At 41.3% G+C, this 17,002-nt stretch overlaps 1 protein-coding gene across 2 annotated transcripts in view; it reads left to right on the top strand.

The window, feature by feature from the left end:
- Positions 1–16,366, top strand: part of nrip1b (nuclear receptor interacting protein 1b) — a 29,856-nt gene extending 13,490 nt beyond the window's left edge. Inside the window, exons 1-2 of one of the 2 annotated variants that reach the window (XM_084104447.1) lie at positions 3,993–4,219; positions 11,105–16,366. In XM_084104447.1, coding sequence (XP_083960573.1) covers positions 11,453–14,623 — 3,171 coding nt within the window. In that variant the 5' untranslated portion in view covers positions 3,993–4,219; positions 11,105–11,452 and the 3' untranslated portion in view covers positions 14,624–16,366. Of the gene's footprint in view, positions 1–3,992; positions 4,220–11,104 lie in introns of those variants that run through there. The other variant, XM_084104446.1, reaches the window with a different exon arrangement.
- Positions 16,367–17,002: the final 636 nt, after the last annotated feature.

The raw sequence follows: 17,002 nt of genomic DNA, 5'->3' as shown, positions 1-17,002 counted from the left end.
ATCTATTTTATTGATTATGACAACGTAATGCCTAAAACCCTAAAACAACCAAACATGATGGGAATAATGTTTAATCTCAAATTATACACAAGTTCTAACAGAAGAACTTGGTAGCACTTTTTAATGGTAGCACTTTATTTTACAGTCCTGTTCCACAAGTACATAATATGCACTTATTATAACAATTACAATAACTGGGTAATAACTAGGTACTAACCCTGAATCTACCCCTAAAACTTACCTTAACCCATGTAGTTACCTTATATGACCAGTACTTTCTTGGGTAAGTACACTGTAAGTACACATACTGTAAAATAAATAGTACCCAAATGAATTGGTGCTCCTATAACATAAACACATTTCTGCTTTTTAATCCTCCAAAAATTGGGCCCCATTCATGTTTGTTTTAAGTGCGTCACTGTAAAACATGTGGTTGTAATGAACCCAGAATATTCCTTTAAGAAGCCTTTTGGAGATGCCACCATGCTAGGATACAAACCTTTCTTACAAACACACTCTTGCAGAACTCTAGCAGATTAAAACCAAAACCAGCTATTCGCTGAGAGCTTTTTTCCTTTTTGCTGGATGGTGGATGTCGTCTCAGAGCTTGGGCTGTTGTGAACGTCAAGTAGTTTTGCCAAAAAAAAAAACGTGTATTCCAAGTCGGCCTGGCTAGTGTCTCAGATGCCGTGGAGAGTCATCTAATCCCCTGAAACGGAGACAAACAATCTGTGGAAGAAGGTTAAAAATACATCAGTGAGACATTTTGAAATTCCGCCTCTGTCTGAGTTCAGTGCTAAGGTTAAAGATCCAGCATTCAGATTAGACTCCCCCACTGGGGAGGAGATAACAGGCACGCAGATTGAAAAGAGAGAGAGACGTTTGGGTTTGGGGGGGGGTTTGAGATGTCTATCTGGCAGTGTGAAGGTTTTTGTCTTGCAGATCCAGTTCAAGGACGCCTAGAGGCAAGGCAACCCTGACTGTGCCATCTATGCATCTCAAGGTCACATGCACTCACCCTGTGACTCTCAGCAACAACAGGAAGAGGAGGGCGGGGGAAATGGGGGCACTGTAAAATCCTTCATTTACCCCATGGTTAACCCCTCAATGCCTTCCTGTGACCACAGATATTGTGGCTGCGTTGAGGCGCCAGTCAAAGGCTGTCTTCGATTATCCTCAGACGCTTTGAAACAACTCTGCCACATATTCTGGTGCAGCCAGGAAAGAGGGTGTGTGTGGTTTTAAAATCTGGATGAAATGGAGGGAGAGAGGTTTTAACGTAACTTAGCCATTCAGACGGTCGTGCTAACCGCTTCCTCTCATGCTTTTAACTCATGCATCCGTTTTTATCTGTGGCGATTAACAGTTAAAGCTCTGTTAAGTCTCACTGCCCTAGTGCCCTGCAGTCATACATGATATTAGTGTAAAAATTTCCCTGTTTTGTGTCACATGGCAGTTTGTTTGACTAGTTTTGTCTAAAATAATCTTACTAGTGTTGAGAGAGCATTTAAAGGATTAGTTCATGACGTACTTTCTTCTGGTGAACTCACATTTTTGTTGAATAACAAAGCCACTTTTTCAATATAATGGGAGTGAATGAAAACTGGAGTTGTCAAGCTCTAAAAAGCCCCCCAAAAAATGATCATAAAAGTGGTTAATTTGACTCGTGCATTGTATTTCAAGTGTTCTGAAACCATTACAATGCCTTCGTGTAAGGACCAGGCCGAAATTGAATTTCTTTCTTTCGCATGTTCATGCCAGCTCATAATACAGTAGTCAACATGAAGTGTTGACTTCAAATGTTGACTATTGTAGAGGTAGCATTTTCTGATTTGTGGATAGATCATTCTTTTGAGCAGGATCTTGTCAATGAATCATTTCATCCAGTTCACAGACTGTGTTTCCCAAAAGCTTGAGATCATAGAACCATCGCCACCAATGGTCTCTACGATCAACTTGGCTCACGATGATTTGAGAAACGCAGTCCTGGTCTGAATGATTCATTCACAATTTGGATTCCTTAGTGATTCTAATAAAACTTCTTGTACTGTTTTTCTTAGCACGCTAACCTCTTGAAGCTTAATATTAGAGTGAACCTGATGTTTGGCTTCAAAAAAGCAGCGGTCGTGTACTTGAGGAATCTGTGCTAAACTAATCTGTCCCTCAGGCGTCCGTTATCACCGTTTTGCGACTTTTCTATTAAACGGAGAAACCATGGAGACTAAATGATCAATAACCACTGTCATGATTCCGGATTCTGTCTGTCGTAAATCTTCTGCCGGCTGGCAACCAGCTCATTTCATTTTGCTCTTGCAGATTAGTTTCCGTCTTACTCAAAACAGAAGTGTTTTGAGATGATAAATTATACAATCACAACAAATTTGTCAACAATTTCCGCGCTCCCTGACACACTGCCGAGACCGAAACGATCGTCTAGTTTGCATTGCGGTGCATTGTCCTAAAAACACACACCCAAACAGACACTCACACACATAGTGCAGAAAGGTCTGAGGCAATGGCGGGGGAAGAGCATAAATCTTTAATATTAACGAGTCTTGCTGTGGCAGGAGACCCAGCAGCTTTGTCCCTCTCTCCTCTCGGCTCGCCTACGCTCCCTCGTCATTTAATTAACAGTAGGGAGATTATGGAGGCCCCAGGCCTGTGAAGATCTGATTTAAACATGGAAATGTTACATTACTGTCGCTCTTTTGGCAGAGAAAGGTTGGAGAGGAAGTGAAAAGATTATTTCTCTGGCTCTCCAGTCCTCTGCATTAGTGTATGGTATCGCAAACTACATCACAACATACTGTACAAGTCGTGATTTAATACATTACAGTGCTTTACATAATTGGATCACGATTGAAAGTGAAACTTCAGTCGCACGTTCTTTCGTGGATTCGGCCATTTTAGAAATGCGAGTTTCAGAGTTTTCACTTATGTCGACCATCTGCTGCTTTATTCAGGAAATTAAATGAATGCGCAAAATAAGTAAATGGTAAATATTGACATGTTATAAGGATTAATTGAAAATCCAAAAATTAAACCCGGAAATAAACAACAAAACATTTTACAGTTTTATAAATTTAAAACAATTTTATGATACAATAAATAAACAAATTAAAGGCATTTTTATGCTTTTTTTTTTGGCCGATACCGATAATTATTTTAGCCGGTAGCCGATATATTGCCCGATAAATCCATATCCTAATTTTTATATAATTTTTGAGAGGTATGTCCCAAACACACAATTATAATGTTCTCATTTTAATTTTTTGTAGCCTATATGACAGACTTTTGCTGTGCATGTTGCACTTGTACTGTATTTCCTTTTTTGAAGTGATTCCAATCATATTTAAAGCAGTTGAAAACCATCATGACGAACAGTGCGAATCTGAAATGTCTCAGCTGAAGGAAATAATCCATTATTTATTGGCTTTAATATATGAGCCAAATTTTCTTATCGGGCCGATACCGACAACATCAAAAATATGAACATAAATCATCCGATACCGACATGGTGGACGATATATTGTGCATCCCTAGTTATATGATTGTATCAGCCCTATATTCACCATTTTGGGTATTTTTTAGAGTAGATGTTGCTCCTGGTGTCTGCCGCGGGATGAGCAGGGCATGCCGGTAATCAGGTTCCAGTGCCCGCAGGCTAGAAACCTGGAAGCATCGAACGTCATGTGTTGCCCAGGCTCTTTCCTTTTCCTGGAACCGAAGCGGTTAATGTTTCGCTGTAATTGGCACCCGCAGCTGCTCTCCAGTCGGACAGGGATGTGTTTGGAGCCTCTGCCTTGCGTGACAGCTGCCTAATTGGGCAGTCTCCCCTTGTGGCAGGTGCCGCCTCCTCCAGCCGGGCTGCTGAAGAATGGCAGAGGATTACAGATGAGGACATGGTGACCCTCTCTACCTTCCATTGGTGTGTGTGTGTGTGGGGGGACTAGTTCAATACCGTTGGGTTATCAAGAGGAAGTGAGGGTGGGGTTCTGCCAGGTGGCGGATGACAGAGTGTCACATGACAGTGTCAGTGTGTCAAGGGCGCATACATCAGCAGTGCTGTTTTTTTTTTCTTCTGTTCGTTGTTTTTGAGGTTTTCACTCTAGTTGTATAGCTCCTGGCTGTCTTCACACTTCAGTTCGGAGAGGATGTCAGCTTCCTTTGTGTTCCTATGTCGCTTCTCTTTCTATTCTCCAGCTGTGTATGAAACCAGGTGAGGTCGCGTCCTCTTGTTAGAGGCGATTGATGACACTGTAAAAAGCTAATTATTCCTGCTGATGTAAAATGTGCTATTGGCTTTACTGTATCGCTGCCCTGTTGAGGGGACTAACAGCACAGTGGCTAGCCTTGGCCTAACGGTTAGGACATGTGTTCTGTTCTCACACATTGAGCCCTGGTGCTCATGCGGCTTTTAGAGTATAAAAATAAAATAAAATATATATTTTTTAAATAGTCACCCGTTAAAAATTTTGGAGTTTAATTTAATTTTTAAAAGATGTTTTTGAAAGGAGTCTCTTGTCAAGGCTGCATTTATTTTATACAGTAAATACTCATATTGTGAAATGTTATTTTAAATAACTCTTGATAATACTAAATAATAATAATAATTATTATTATTATTATTATTATTATCAACAACAGTTAATATTTTTGTGGAAACTGATACTCTTCAGGATACTTTGTAAGTTCAAAAGAACAACATTTATTTGAAATGGAAATGTTTACTGTCACTTTTGATCAACTATATGCATCCTTGCTGAATATAAGTATTGCATTTAAAAAAAAAAAAAAAAGATTTTAAACTGTGGTGTATATTAGAAGAAAGAGCGTCCTAATTTTTGTGTCCTTACAATTGGAGTTTTAATTATCAGGATTGCATAATCATTGAATTCCAAAGGGCCTGTATTTTCTTTATACCAGCATGTTTTTAACACTTTTATTGTTTTGATTGTGAAGAGAATCGGGATATGCTGGATTTAAATCTGTTTTATTTTATTTTATTTGTACATTAGTGGAGAAAAGATCGGTAATAACACTGCTTATAGATGTCCAATGACCCTTATTAAAATCTGTCATTCAGTGCAGCCAGAAGCACATTGAATCTGGGAGCTGGGCATTCAAGATTCAGCTCAATCCCTAAATTGTGATAAATTGGTTTTCTCCTCTGACATCCCTTTCCCCTTGAGTGTTTATATGGGTGACTGCTCATGTGTTTCTTTCTGAATGTTTACCTTGGATGCATCTGTACCTGTGTGTGGCGGCGCAGGTGCGTGTTTGGTTTCTGGCTGTAAGTGTGTCCACGTGCGCGTGTTTGTGTGCAAACGGGGCCGTGCAGCTGGGGTTGTACTCCAGGTTTGACTTTCACCTGATTTTCCCCCATAGCTATTTCGAAGTGTCGAGTGGAAAGGCCGTGTAATCTTTACCCTGACGTGTACACACAGCCTTGAGAGTTTTCTCATTCCTCCCAGCCAGAGCAACCCAAGGAAAGAGTTGAAATGTGTGTTTGAGTGAACGTGTGAGAGTGTGATTGCGATTATGTGTGTGTGTGGAGAGAGATTCATTAGTATTCTGCCGAGGAGTCCTGCCGGTAGAGCAAATTGATTACCACACTTCACCTGTCTGAGCCTCCTGAGATCTGCAGCGAAGACGGCTATTCTGTCTGCACTCCCGTCGACTTCGTAACGGAGGGCCACTCTCATTAGCCGTCATTAAACAAAGCTTAGAGTTGCGATACTGTTGTCTTAAGTAGTCCTAGCAAGTGTGAAGATTGCTGCTACAGTCCTGAGGGGTTTCTTGACATGAAGATTTCAAGCGGTTGTTAAAGGTGTTTTGTTGGGAGGGGAATAGATTGTTTGTGTATTTGTGTGTGCTTTAAATTGACTCATCCGTTCAGGTGACCTTTTGGAGTAAGACTGCAGGAGTCAGGGAATTCAAATCTGTGCTAAACACTTGTGAAGTGTGGAGAGGAGTAAACCAGGGCTGTGCATCATTCAGAACGGAACGGAAAATGCTTTTTAAATTCCAAAGGAATTTCATCTTGAATGTGAATTTGAACTACGACTGAAATATAGTTGTAGCTGCATGATATTGGGAAAATATTTTTTTTCCTTCTGCGATTTATATATTGCGATTTAAAAACAATTTCACCAGGTGATTTGAATAGCTCTGTTTGAAAAGAATGAATAATTCTAGAATAATTGGGGTGATTTTGTAGAGGAGGTAATCTGCATAGAAAATTAGAAACGAATTACAAGCATAGATTAATACAATTGAAATAAGCAGTGCTTTGTTTTTCAGGTAAATCTATCAGTATTCAGGTACAGAAATGGAATAATCAAATGTAAAATAACAGTCTGCGCACAGAAAACAGCGCGCAAGTCTTCTTGCTCATGATGCCTGACTCGATTTAAAAACAAATGCAAATGATTAATTTTGACTCTGTGATGTTTAATGGTTAAACTTTGCAAATAATCCGCGAATCACATGCGTTCTGAACCGGGGTGCAGCTGGATCAACTACGATGCCTATACTTGACATCGCACATCCTGCAGATGCGCACATCGTGAGATCGATGCTAAAACGATATATCGTGCAGCCCGCCCTATTATAGATAGAAAATAATTATTTTTGAAGACAAACTTTGAACTTTTGGGGTACTAAGAAGTTTAACAAGTCTTCAAATTTGACAGATTTATAGGCTTTACATACGGATATACTGTATGTATGGATCAACATGGAAGATCCCTTCATTTCCCCTGAATGTCATTACCTGTTAAATTTCTTTGAATTGCAATTCAGGAAATTCCACTTCCTATCACTGCAATTCAAATTCAACTTCAACTTCTTGTGGAAGTGACCAATTCAATTCAAACTTAGAAGCGTAGAACGATCTTTGCCTGAGACGTGGTGTAGTCGTAGGAGCAGTAAGGAATGGGGTAAGATCTATTTGTATCTGCCTGTGTTGCTATTAAAGAGACAGCGGGTGAGTAGATATGGAGGAGTTGGCAAGTGGAGTCAGAGTGTTTCTGCGAGTAGCTGGAGCATGTGTGTGCGCACTCCAGCCCCAGTGATAAGAGCGCAGAGTGAATGAGATGCTGTAATCTAACTCGGGATGGCATTTCGTTGGCATGTTCCGCCAGCTTTTGTGCCAGCTGAAGTGATGCGCCAAGATGAGGAACTCGGGTGCTTTGTGTTTTCATTGGTTAAGTGCACTTAATCGATTAAGAAAATGAATAGAATCTCATAATTGAATTTAATTACTAGCCTTATGCTCAAGTTTATAAATATGAACATTTTGGAGTTACTTGTCATGCACAGAGGAGCAGAATTATATGAACTAGGGGTGTAACGATACAGTGTTATATCGAGATATCACGATATAAAAATGCGACGATATGTATCGTTGATGTAAACGATATGATTCGCGATATACAGTTAGTTTTATCCAAGACTTGTATATAAGGTATAATTCACCCAAAAATGTAAATTCTGTCATACTCACCTCATGTCGTTTCAAAAGATTTTCATTCAACTTCCAAACACAAAGGAAGATATTCTATATTAAACCTGAGAGATGACCTTTTGTGATCTTTAAATAAAGTAATTCAGCATAAATTATAGACTTTAATTTTATTTATTTGTTAATGTGCCATACAACATGCATTTTATTTTATTGTATGTTTTATTTTTTTATTTTATTACAATGTCCCTCCTTTTTTACAGTCTGTAGGCAGTGTGTGTTTACTAATTGGTTCACTGTCGAGGGTTTGTTTCTTAGTAAGTTTGTCCTGATTGACTCCGTTTGCAGAGCTCCACGGCATCTCAGCAGCTGTTTACTTGCTCTCTGCTTTACTCCAAAAGAGCAAAAGTTCACTGATGTGGACGCTACAGTCGTGTTTGTTTAGGTAGCACGTCATCCCCTTATTTAATTTTCTTGAGCCATATTGGATTTACAAAATCTGTCCTGCGTATCTGAGTGAGCGCCTCTAGCCTGGCTGAACACCAGCTGCCTACGATAACATGATGGAAAGCGGTTCACACGGCTCCCTTTCCTTTAAAATTTCTTTAACCTTGGCTTACCTTTAACGCCGGGGAAGCGTCTGCCAGTCTGGTGTCAGATATTAGCGATATGCGCAGCGAGGACCGGGGTTGTCACTTTTTATTAACACTGAGTGCTTTGCATGGACTCCAGCTGTTGCGTGGACTGAGACTCAGGCGTACTTGACCTTGACTCACAGCACAGTTCCTGCGGCTCACCCTATTTTTAATCATGCATTTTAAATGGTGCAAATGGATTACGGTTCCTTATAATGGGGATCATTCATTAACCTTTTTTTGTTAGGGTACTTTGTGGGATGGTTTGGATTCCAATTAATTTCATACCCCACATGCGAGCGTCACCGGATTGGCTTTGGATATCAAATCCCTGACATTTGCGTCAAGAAGTTAGGCGTTCACAGTTAAGGCCATATTTTGTCCAGCTCCTCAGGGGAAATTGCCTCTCAGCCACTGATGATGGTTTGACCTTCCTGCTCGTGGTGTCTGGGTGAGCAAAGAGAGACGCCCTGCCATGATAAAGCTTCCTGTCTGCCGCTGTTCCCTTCACCACTGGCTAGTGAAATCACTTAAAATGCTGTTGGGTGTGAATGTTTGACATTGTCAGAGATAATGGATAATCACTTGCGGACCGCTGAAGGGAGAGAGATGGAGGGGGGAAAAGAGAGAGAGAGGGAGAGAGAAAACATATTTTGTATTTCTTGTTCAGAAGGGTCATGTGCAGAAAAGACAAATGGAGTGTATGCTGTGAGATCGAATCTTAGACCTGTGTTTCCTGTCTCTTGCATGCCTGCTTCCTCTCATAATACACTCTCAGAATATAATATTGTGGAAACTTCAATATGGGGAACACACATTAACTATAAACTACAACTTTTGCCTCAATAAACTCCTAATTTACTGCTTATTAATAGTTAGTAAGGTCGTTTTTGTAGTGTTTAAGTTTAGGTATTAGGTAGGATTAAGGTATAGGTCATGCAGAATAAGGCATTAATATGTGCTTTATAAGTACTAATAAAGAGCCAATATCCTAGTAATATGCATGCTAATAAGCAACTAGTTAATAGTGAGAATTGAACCCTAAAATAAAGTGTTACCAAGATTGTTACTTAAGTAAATAAGTATTTATATAGTTATTCACAGTCCTGCTGGTTAGGAACCACAATAGGGGTGTGGGGCGGTGGGGCGGTGGGGCGGGGCGGGGCGGTGGGGTGGGGGGGAAGAAGCCTTTTGGAAAATATCTTTTAAGTTTTGCAAAAATAATGAAAGTCATACAGGTCTGGAGCGACATGAGGGTGAGTAAATGATGACAGAATTGTCATTGTTGCTGAACTACCCCTTTAGTTTTCCTTTTGTTTTTATGGACAAGATCTAATCTAGCTTGATCCGATATTGTAGACCAATATTGATTCGTCTTGAATGATGTGTTTACTTTATTGTTCTTATGGTCCAGTTTTTCAGCTTGTCTGTTTATCTTCTTTCTCCATCTGTCCCAAGTTTTAACTTCTATTTCTCCATTGGCAGGACATTAATCTTAATCTGGCCCATTAAGATTAGCGTGAGACATCAGATGGCCCAGTTTTAGCAGGTTGCCCTCTTTGTTGTTAAATTTAGGTCAGTGGCCCAGGCTGATAATGTAACTGAGACTGAATTAGTTAATGAATTAGTTTTCCTCTCCACTGTCCTCGCGGTCATAACTTGTTGCGTCCAACCTTTGCAACTTAATGCAGTTTGCATCACATTTAAATGCGTGTGACCTTGTGCTGATTCTCGCAGGATTTTCCTGTCACGTCATCTTGAGGATCTTAAGTTACTACAGCACATTCAGGATATTCCAGGCGTGAGCATGCTGTTGAATTGCTGTAACAGCATCCCCGGCTCAAGGTCGAGCTAAACTCCTCAGCAAACCACTGAAACACGTTACCCCGTTGCCGAAGGGGCAGGACATGGAGGGTAAGATGTTCTCTGGCAGCTGAGCACTGCTTTAGGGGAGCTGGAATCCTGTATTAATTAACCTTTGTGATGGTGGCCCTGACAGTGGGAAGTCAGGAGTGTTTATGGAAGCAGTTCTGACAGGGTTCAGGCCCGTCGAGCGAGCAGCCAGCGGTGCTGTCATGTTATCTGATGCCGTAGCTCTGTGGAGGAGTGGTCTGACAGGTGTGCCATGTGTGCCCCTCTACACCTGCTAGTTCTGCTGAGCCACTACTGGCCCGAGTATGAGGGGCTGCTGACAGACGTTTTTGAATGGGTATTATTCACTTCTTTGGTCCTGTTATGCCAGGTAAACTGTTATATCTGTGGAAGAGGACAATGTTTGTCTACAGATTGTAGTCCTAAAACTTGTTTTCCTGGATTTAACAATAGTTTTTCATATCAGAAAGAGAGTGTGTTTATCAAAAAGAGCAGATCTGTGTTAATGTTTTACTTGAGGAAGCACTGACATTACATTTCTGATGGATACCGATAAGCTCATAATTATTTTCATATAAGACCGATAAATGACTAGCATTAAAATTCTGTACTGTTTTTGTCAAAAGTGAATGTAGGCATCTAAACATTTTGTGAGTGACATTTATAGTGTTCATTTTTTTTAAGATGCTTGAGCACAGCAGGCAAGAAGTTGTCTTTCTTACTAACAAAGTTGTAGTATGCTATGCACAAACACAGGTTCACTTAGATTTAAGAAACCTTAAGATGTCCATTTACTCTCCTTAATCTGTGGTGATACCGATAATTCTCAGAAATGCTCAGCCTCATGGGAAGTAATGGACATTTAAAGACTTTCTTTACGTAAGAACGAACATTGAGAGGTCCTAAAGAGGAATCTGAAAAAAAAGTTTGATTGACATTTGCTTGAGTACTATAAAGAGTTTGTCAAAAAGAAGCTTTGAGTTTTCTCTCTTTTTTTGCTTGAATTTAATTAGCTCTTTTGTGATTAATTGGTCTTGACAGAGACTTCAAAGGAAGTTACAGTGGTTGTTTTGATGATGCTGGGAAGTTGAAGCCTGTCACTCATGGTGTGTTCTCTCTTCTTGTGCTGTAGGTTCCCGTGTGGCCACATCTGAGATCCGAAGAGCAAACAGGGAACGCTGAGCCTTTGGTTTCTCCCAGAATAACTCCCAAATATAGAGTGTTTGCTTCATCAGGACAGAGAAACCTCCTCTCAACATCATTTTAAAGCAGTGTGGATTTACTCATGCACAGCAATGGCAGCTGGGTTGTCGTGCTTGACATTACAAATGCCCTCTGGTCCTATATGTAAAACTTTTTGACTGAAAAGAAACTAAATCCAAAGCACTGCTGGAGTTCTCTGCTCTCATCATTTATGGCACAGATCTAAGACATTTTCAGTAGTTGTAAAACACCACATCAGGGCATCCTGCTGTTGAACATGACTCATGGGGTGGAGTCTGGCCCTGAAACTCACCAGGATTCTGCTGCTTTAACATATCTGGAAGGTTTGCTAATGCATCCGGTCACCACTGGGCCTGCTGCCACTGCCACACAGAGATCAGAACCTGTTCACAACAACGTAGAGAATGCCAACAGGGTGACTAGGGTGTTTCAGCTCCCCAATCATGGCTCCCCCTTGCCAGACAAGGGTAGACCACCTAGTGCTGCCTCACAGCACCTTAAAAAAGCCAGACTGCTTCGCTCAGGAGCGTGGAATGAAGATGACAGCCAGAAACAATCAGGCACTGTAGTGGAAGTGAATGGACAGAGAAGGGAGCACTACAAAGGAAGCCTGGATGGCTCTGGGCAGGGAGAGAGCACCTTGCTGGCTTCTCTGCTGCAGTCCTTCAGCTCTCGGCTGCAGAGTGTCGCCTTGTCACAGCACATTTCTCAAAGCCACAAACCACTCGACAGGGAGAGCAGTGAAAGTGGTCCTGTTGATAAGGAAACCTACCAGAGTTACGGCACAGCGTCAGGCCGCCTAAAAAGCCTCATGAGGAAAAGCAAGCACCAGAAACAAACAGTGCCTTACTGTTGTCAGAGTAACCAGAATCGAGGCTCTGATTCTCCTCATTCCTCTCAAAGCTCTGCCCAGCACTCTAGCTCAGAATCATTGTCCTGCACAGAGCGTCTCAAGGCTGTTGCCAATATAGTACGGACCAGGACCAGTCCGGCCCCTTCACCCAAGCCCAGTGTCGCTTGTAGTCAGCTGGCCTTGTTGCTGTCCAGTGAGGCTCATCTACAGCAGTACTCCAGAGAACAGGCCTTAAAAGCACAATTAACCAGTCGATCAGCCAGTGAGAGGTTAGCTGCCATGGCTACTCAAACGCAGGATAAGAGGCCTCCCAGCATGGGGCAACCAACAACCACCTCAGACATGCTAAGCTCCTTAAATGTTCAAAATGGAACACTCCCCCCACCAGTAATAGATTCCAGCAAAACAAGCCCTTCTCTTTCCTCACCCACCATGAGACCCCCCAAAGAGAGACGGCCCTTCGAAAGACACGGTCGACCTCCACAGAACTGCAGCAGCCTACTGCTCCTACTTCTCAATAATCATAACTCCCAGCAGCAGCTCACCAGAAACGGACACCTGGAGGACGACTGCACCATCCTCCCGAGCCGGACCTCCTCCCTGCATTCTGACAGCGAGTACTCCAACCAGGATAACAGCCTGACCAAAGACAGCAGTGATGCTGAGAGTTTCTCCAGCTGTTCCCCCATCGACCTCTCCATGAAAAGCAGAGGGCCTAGCCAAAAATATGAGCCCTCCTCTTCATTAACCCCCTCTGTGGAGCGCACAGAGTCTCTCATAAACAAATGGAAGCCGGAACCTTCCGTGCCAATGGTCCATGAGGCCACAGATCTGGATACCAGCCCAGACATGAAATCCCATGATAAGGTCACTCTAATGCAGTTGCTGCTGGACCGTAGAAATAACGAGAAGGTAAACAAAAGTTCAGATAATCCTGGTTTGCGGCCTGACTCAATAATCGGCAGCTTGACTACAGGCCCACTTAAACGGATTGGCACACCTGAGGACAGCAGAACACTGAGTCCTCTGCACCGGCAAACAGCTACCTTCAGCTCGGTCTCCCCTTCATACTCCTTCCCCTCGCCTCATGCCCAGTCCAGTCCATTAGATCTGTGCAAGTCTAAAGCTCACTCAAGTGAAAAGTTGGTGGAGCCTCCGTTCAGTGCCAGCAAGCTACTACAGAATCTAGCCCAGAGTGGTATAAAGAACTTGTCACCTTCTCCCCCTCCTTTACACTCTCAAATGGTGATGAGCAGAAGGCAAAGCCCAGAACTTGAGCTTGACAAGCCTCAGGCCCTCTTGGATCGACTTGTCATTCCAAACAAACGGAATAAAGTCTCTGCACTAGATAGAGGTTCCCCTCCTGCTCTCCCATCTCAAAAATGTAACCAATCACCCTCGGCGTCAACACAGATTGAAAATCTTCTAGAGAAGCGCACTGTACTGCAGCTTCTGCTGGGAACGGCTTCCCAGAAAGAAAGAACCAGTGGGCACAGATTCTTTGAAGTAACCTCAGGGAGGCTGGATAAGCCTCAGACAGGCACTGTCAACTGTGACAGCTCAAACAAGCCTTCTCTGGACTATAAGATCAAAACAGAGCCAGTAGAGGAGAATTTTTCATCAGACAGCTCTAATGATGGGGTGTACCATCAGAGACGATCATCACAACACTCACCCATTGCTGAAGCACAGGACACTACGAAATCTGAGTTATGTCCTACAGAAACAGCTGCTAAATTTGGACTTCTCAGCCAGCTTTTGAAACAGCAGAATGCTACCTACCATTCAAACCCACACACTAGGCTCCTCAGGAACTCTGTAAAAGAGGAGCCAATGGATTTTCAGAGCCCCGTTCCTAAAAAAAGAAAACTGACAGACTGCCTAAGTAATGAACTTTGTCAATCATCTGGAAATACCACTCCTGAAATTAATGGTAGAGGCCTAGTAATACCAAAAGAGGAAGAGGTAGTTGGCAGTCCCAAGAGCAAAAATTCTCTCTCCAGAGAAAGCCAAGGCTTCAATGTTCTCAAGCAACTCCTCCTGTCAGAGAACTGTCTGAAGGAGCTGTCCCAGCCCAGAGGGACCCCAAGTCCTTTCATCCCTCAGGCAAACTGTGCAGCCAATGGGAACTTATCCCAGTCTGGTTCCCCTTACGAGTTGTCAAACTTGCCGTGGTACCCATATACTCTCAGTGCGGGTCCCAAAACAGCACCCACACCTGTTGATACCACAGGGGGGGCGTTAGTTTGGGCTAAATCCTCTCCCAAAGCCAGTCCTAAACCAGTAAAAAAAGAACCTGAGGGGTCTCCTGGAGGAACTTTTAACAGGGAGGAGAGATCCAGTCCAGACTCACCCCCTTTAACCAGGTCTAACCCGATTCTTTACTACATGCTTCAGCGGGGAAACGGTCAGCTCAGACCTGAGATCCAGGATCAGGTGCAGCCGGCCCACTGTGTCATGAGTGCAAAAGTGGAGCCGTACAACGACTATGAGCACAGGATAAACTCTCCAGTCCACAGACAGACTCCTAGCCAGAGAGAAGAGAGCCTAAACGGTTCTGTGGAAAAATGGTAGATGTGAACTACCAAAGACAGAGAGAATCTGAAGAACTGCATGTACGGTCATTTGTCTATAATATGTTTTTTCATCTTAAAACAGAAACTGAATCAATTTGGTCATTCAGTTTAAAACATTTGGCTGTTTGCCACCGCTTGAAATGATTTCATTTTAGTACATTTGTTTGATTTGTTGTTGTTTTTTTTAAATTGATGTCAGAATGAGATGGTAACATGATTATCCATTTGCATACACATCTTTGAATGTTTTTTGTATGTATGCTAAGCTAAATTCTTTGTCCAGCACAATGTAAAATGTCCACCACAAAAAGCTTTTTCTCCTTCCACAACTGAAATATTTATGAAGAACATCCAATTGCGTGTATTATTGATGAATCCAGAAATGTTACTGCTAATTTCACATTATATTTATCTACAGCCAAATCAGGATCCTTTTCATTTTACTGTGACATATAAATTTGTACAGTCTAAGCACAATATTGGATTTGTGGCATTGAAATGTCCAGTTATAAAGTATATTTTCTTACAGCAGAACGGCAGTGTAATCTATCAGGTATCTTTCTTGTAAAGCTAGCTGAGGTCAAGAAGGGTTTCACATGTGATCGAAAGGTAACAACATTTACTGGAATGTTCCTCAATCGTAACTTAGTCAGATTTACCGTGCTTTATTTTTCATCTGGAATGAAACTATAGCTGTTATGTGGTGATAATGGCATGACGTTTAAAAAAAAAAATACCTGAGTGTCATATTTTTAGCCAATGAAATGTACCTTTTTACAATTTTGTATAATTTGTTGTTTTGTATCTTATCTAAATATCCTACATGTAGCATTCACACATTTACGGTGTTGACAGGAAGTTGAATATTGAAAGAGATTATACAGTATGTCCACCAAAGCCATGAAGGTTAATTATGAATTATGATATTTATGGACTATAAATGTTTCGGGATACTGTGTGAATCAGACACTCTACTGTGAGAAGGGATTGGAATTCAGTCTGATTCTTTTGTGTTTTATGACTTTATTTGAAATAATTTGTTTTAGTTTTTTCAGATAGGCCCATCACTCGAGTCTTAAACATTAAACTACAAAAAAAAAAAACACAGATTTTATTCCACATTCTCTGTACGATTCAAATGTTTTGACAATGATTAGATACATTTATGTAAATATTGCTTTCAAGATTACTATTTTGTATTGTTCAAGACGTAAAAAAAAACGTCTTGCAGTGTACATATTGTATGAAAAATGTAATAATGTACATAGGGTACTGGAGGATGATACTTTTCTGCATGTCTATGTTGTGCTAACGATAATCTTTGTTCATGTACTGCTCTGTTCGAGGCTCTTTGCTGCCTGTAGCATGCACACGCATGGGGAGTCCCTGTGTTATGGGGAAATGTCAAGTCTTAAAATAGATGCTTTTATCATGGAGAGATGGGTACTTAAACCATAATCTGTCTGCAAATGCAGTCCTAAACTGTTGAGCCTGTGCTCAAACCTGAGGAAAATGTGCGTAACTGTTTCTTTTTTCTGAATGGTTTTGTTCGTTAACTAAAAAAACAACATTGTTTAATTTAGAGTCTCTCATCAATGTTGTGGCTCTGCATTGTGAATAACTGAAACTAAAAAAAAACTTCATATACTCCTATGTTGACTGGAGACTTTTAGTTTTCTTATGTTCTGTCTTTGGTGTTTATTTGCACTGATAGCATAATAAAATATTGAAATGCACAGAACTGAATGAAGGTTTGCCATCTTTTACCTTTATTTATGTATCCAAGGTTACAGTGTGTCGGAAATTTCTTTTAATATATATATAACCTTACATGAGGGCAGAGGTAAAATTTTACCCCTTGATAGTTGTCGATTTTACAAGCGAACGCGAGTAAACTACTCGAAAGCAAGCTTTTTATCATACTTTTTTTTTTCTTCAGCAGTTTAAACTGCTTAGATGTACACAGAACATCTCCAGGCAAGGAAGTGTGAGAAGATTAACCAATACTTAACATTTGAACTACCATCAATCATTATGACCATCATCTCCGTGTCTTTGACTCCAAATCATAAATGAGCAATGTATATAAAAAGACTTTCCAAACTGGTATTTGCATGACTGCCAGTTCTCAACAATGGCAGGAAAGAGATGGTAAGGAGGATTTGGCAAACATTGTTTCATAATTATGGGAAAACAGGTAGTTGGCTTCCATTTTGAAAAGTGCCTTGTCCAACCATTGTGAGAGAAACGCATTGATCTCAAGATTGCACTTCCTTTCGGCCACTTAAAACAAATGTCAGAATAAACATTTAAAGCCAAAATTGTTGCGTTGCATGCGTCAATGGATTATAGCATTTCTCCATTGTTGTAGCTCAAA

This window comes from Abramis brama, assembly GCF_963993115.1.
Source record: "Abramis brama genome assembly, chromosome: 25".
In the NCBI taxonomy this organism is placed as follows: domain Eukaryota; kingdom Metazoa; phylum Chordata; class Actinopteri; order Cypriniformes; family Leuciscidae; genus Abramis; species Abramis brama.
The sequence above is the reverse complement of the archived record's forward strand: the minus strand, read 5'-3'. Positions and strand labels throughout refer to the sequence as shown.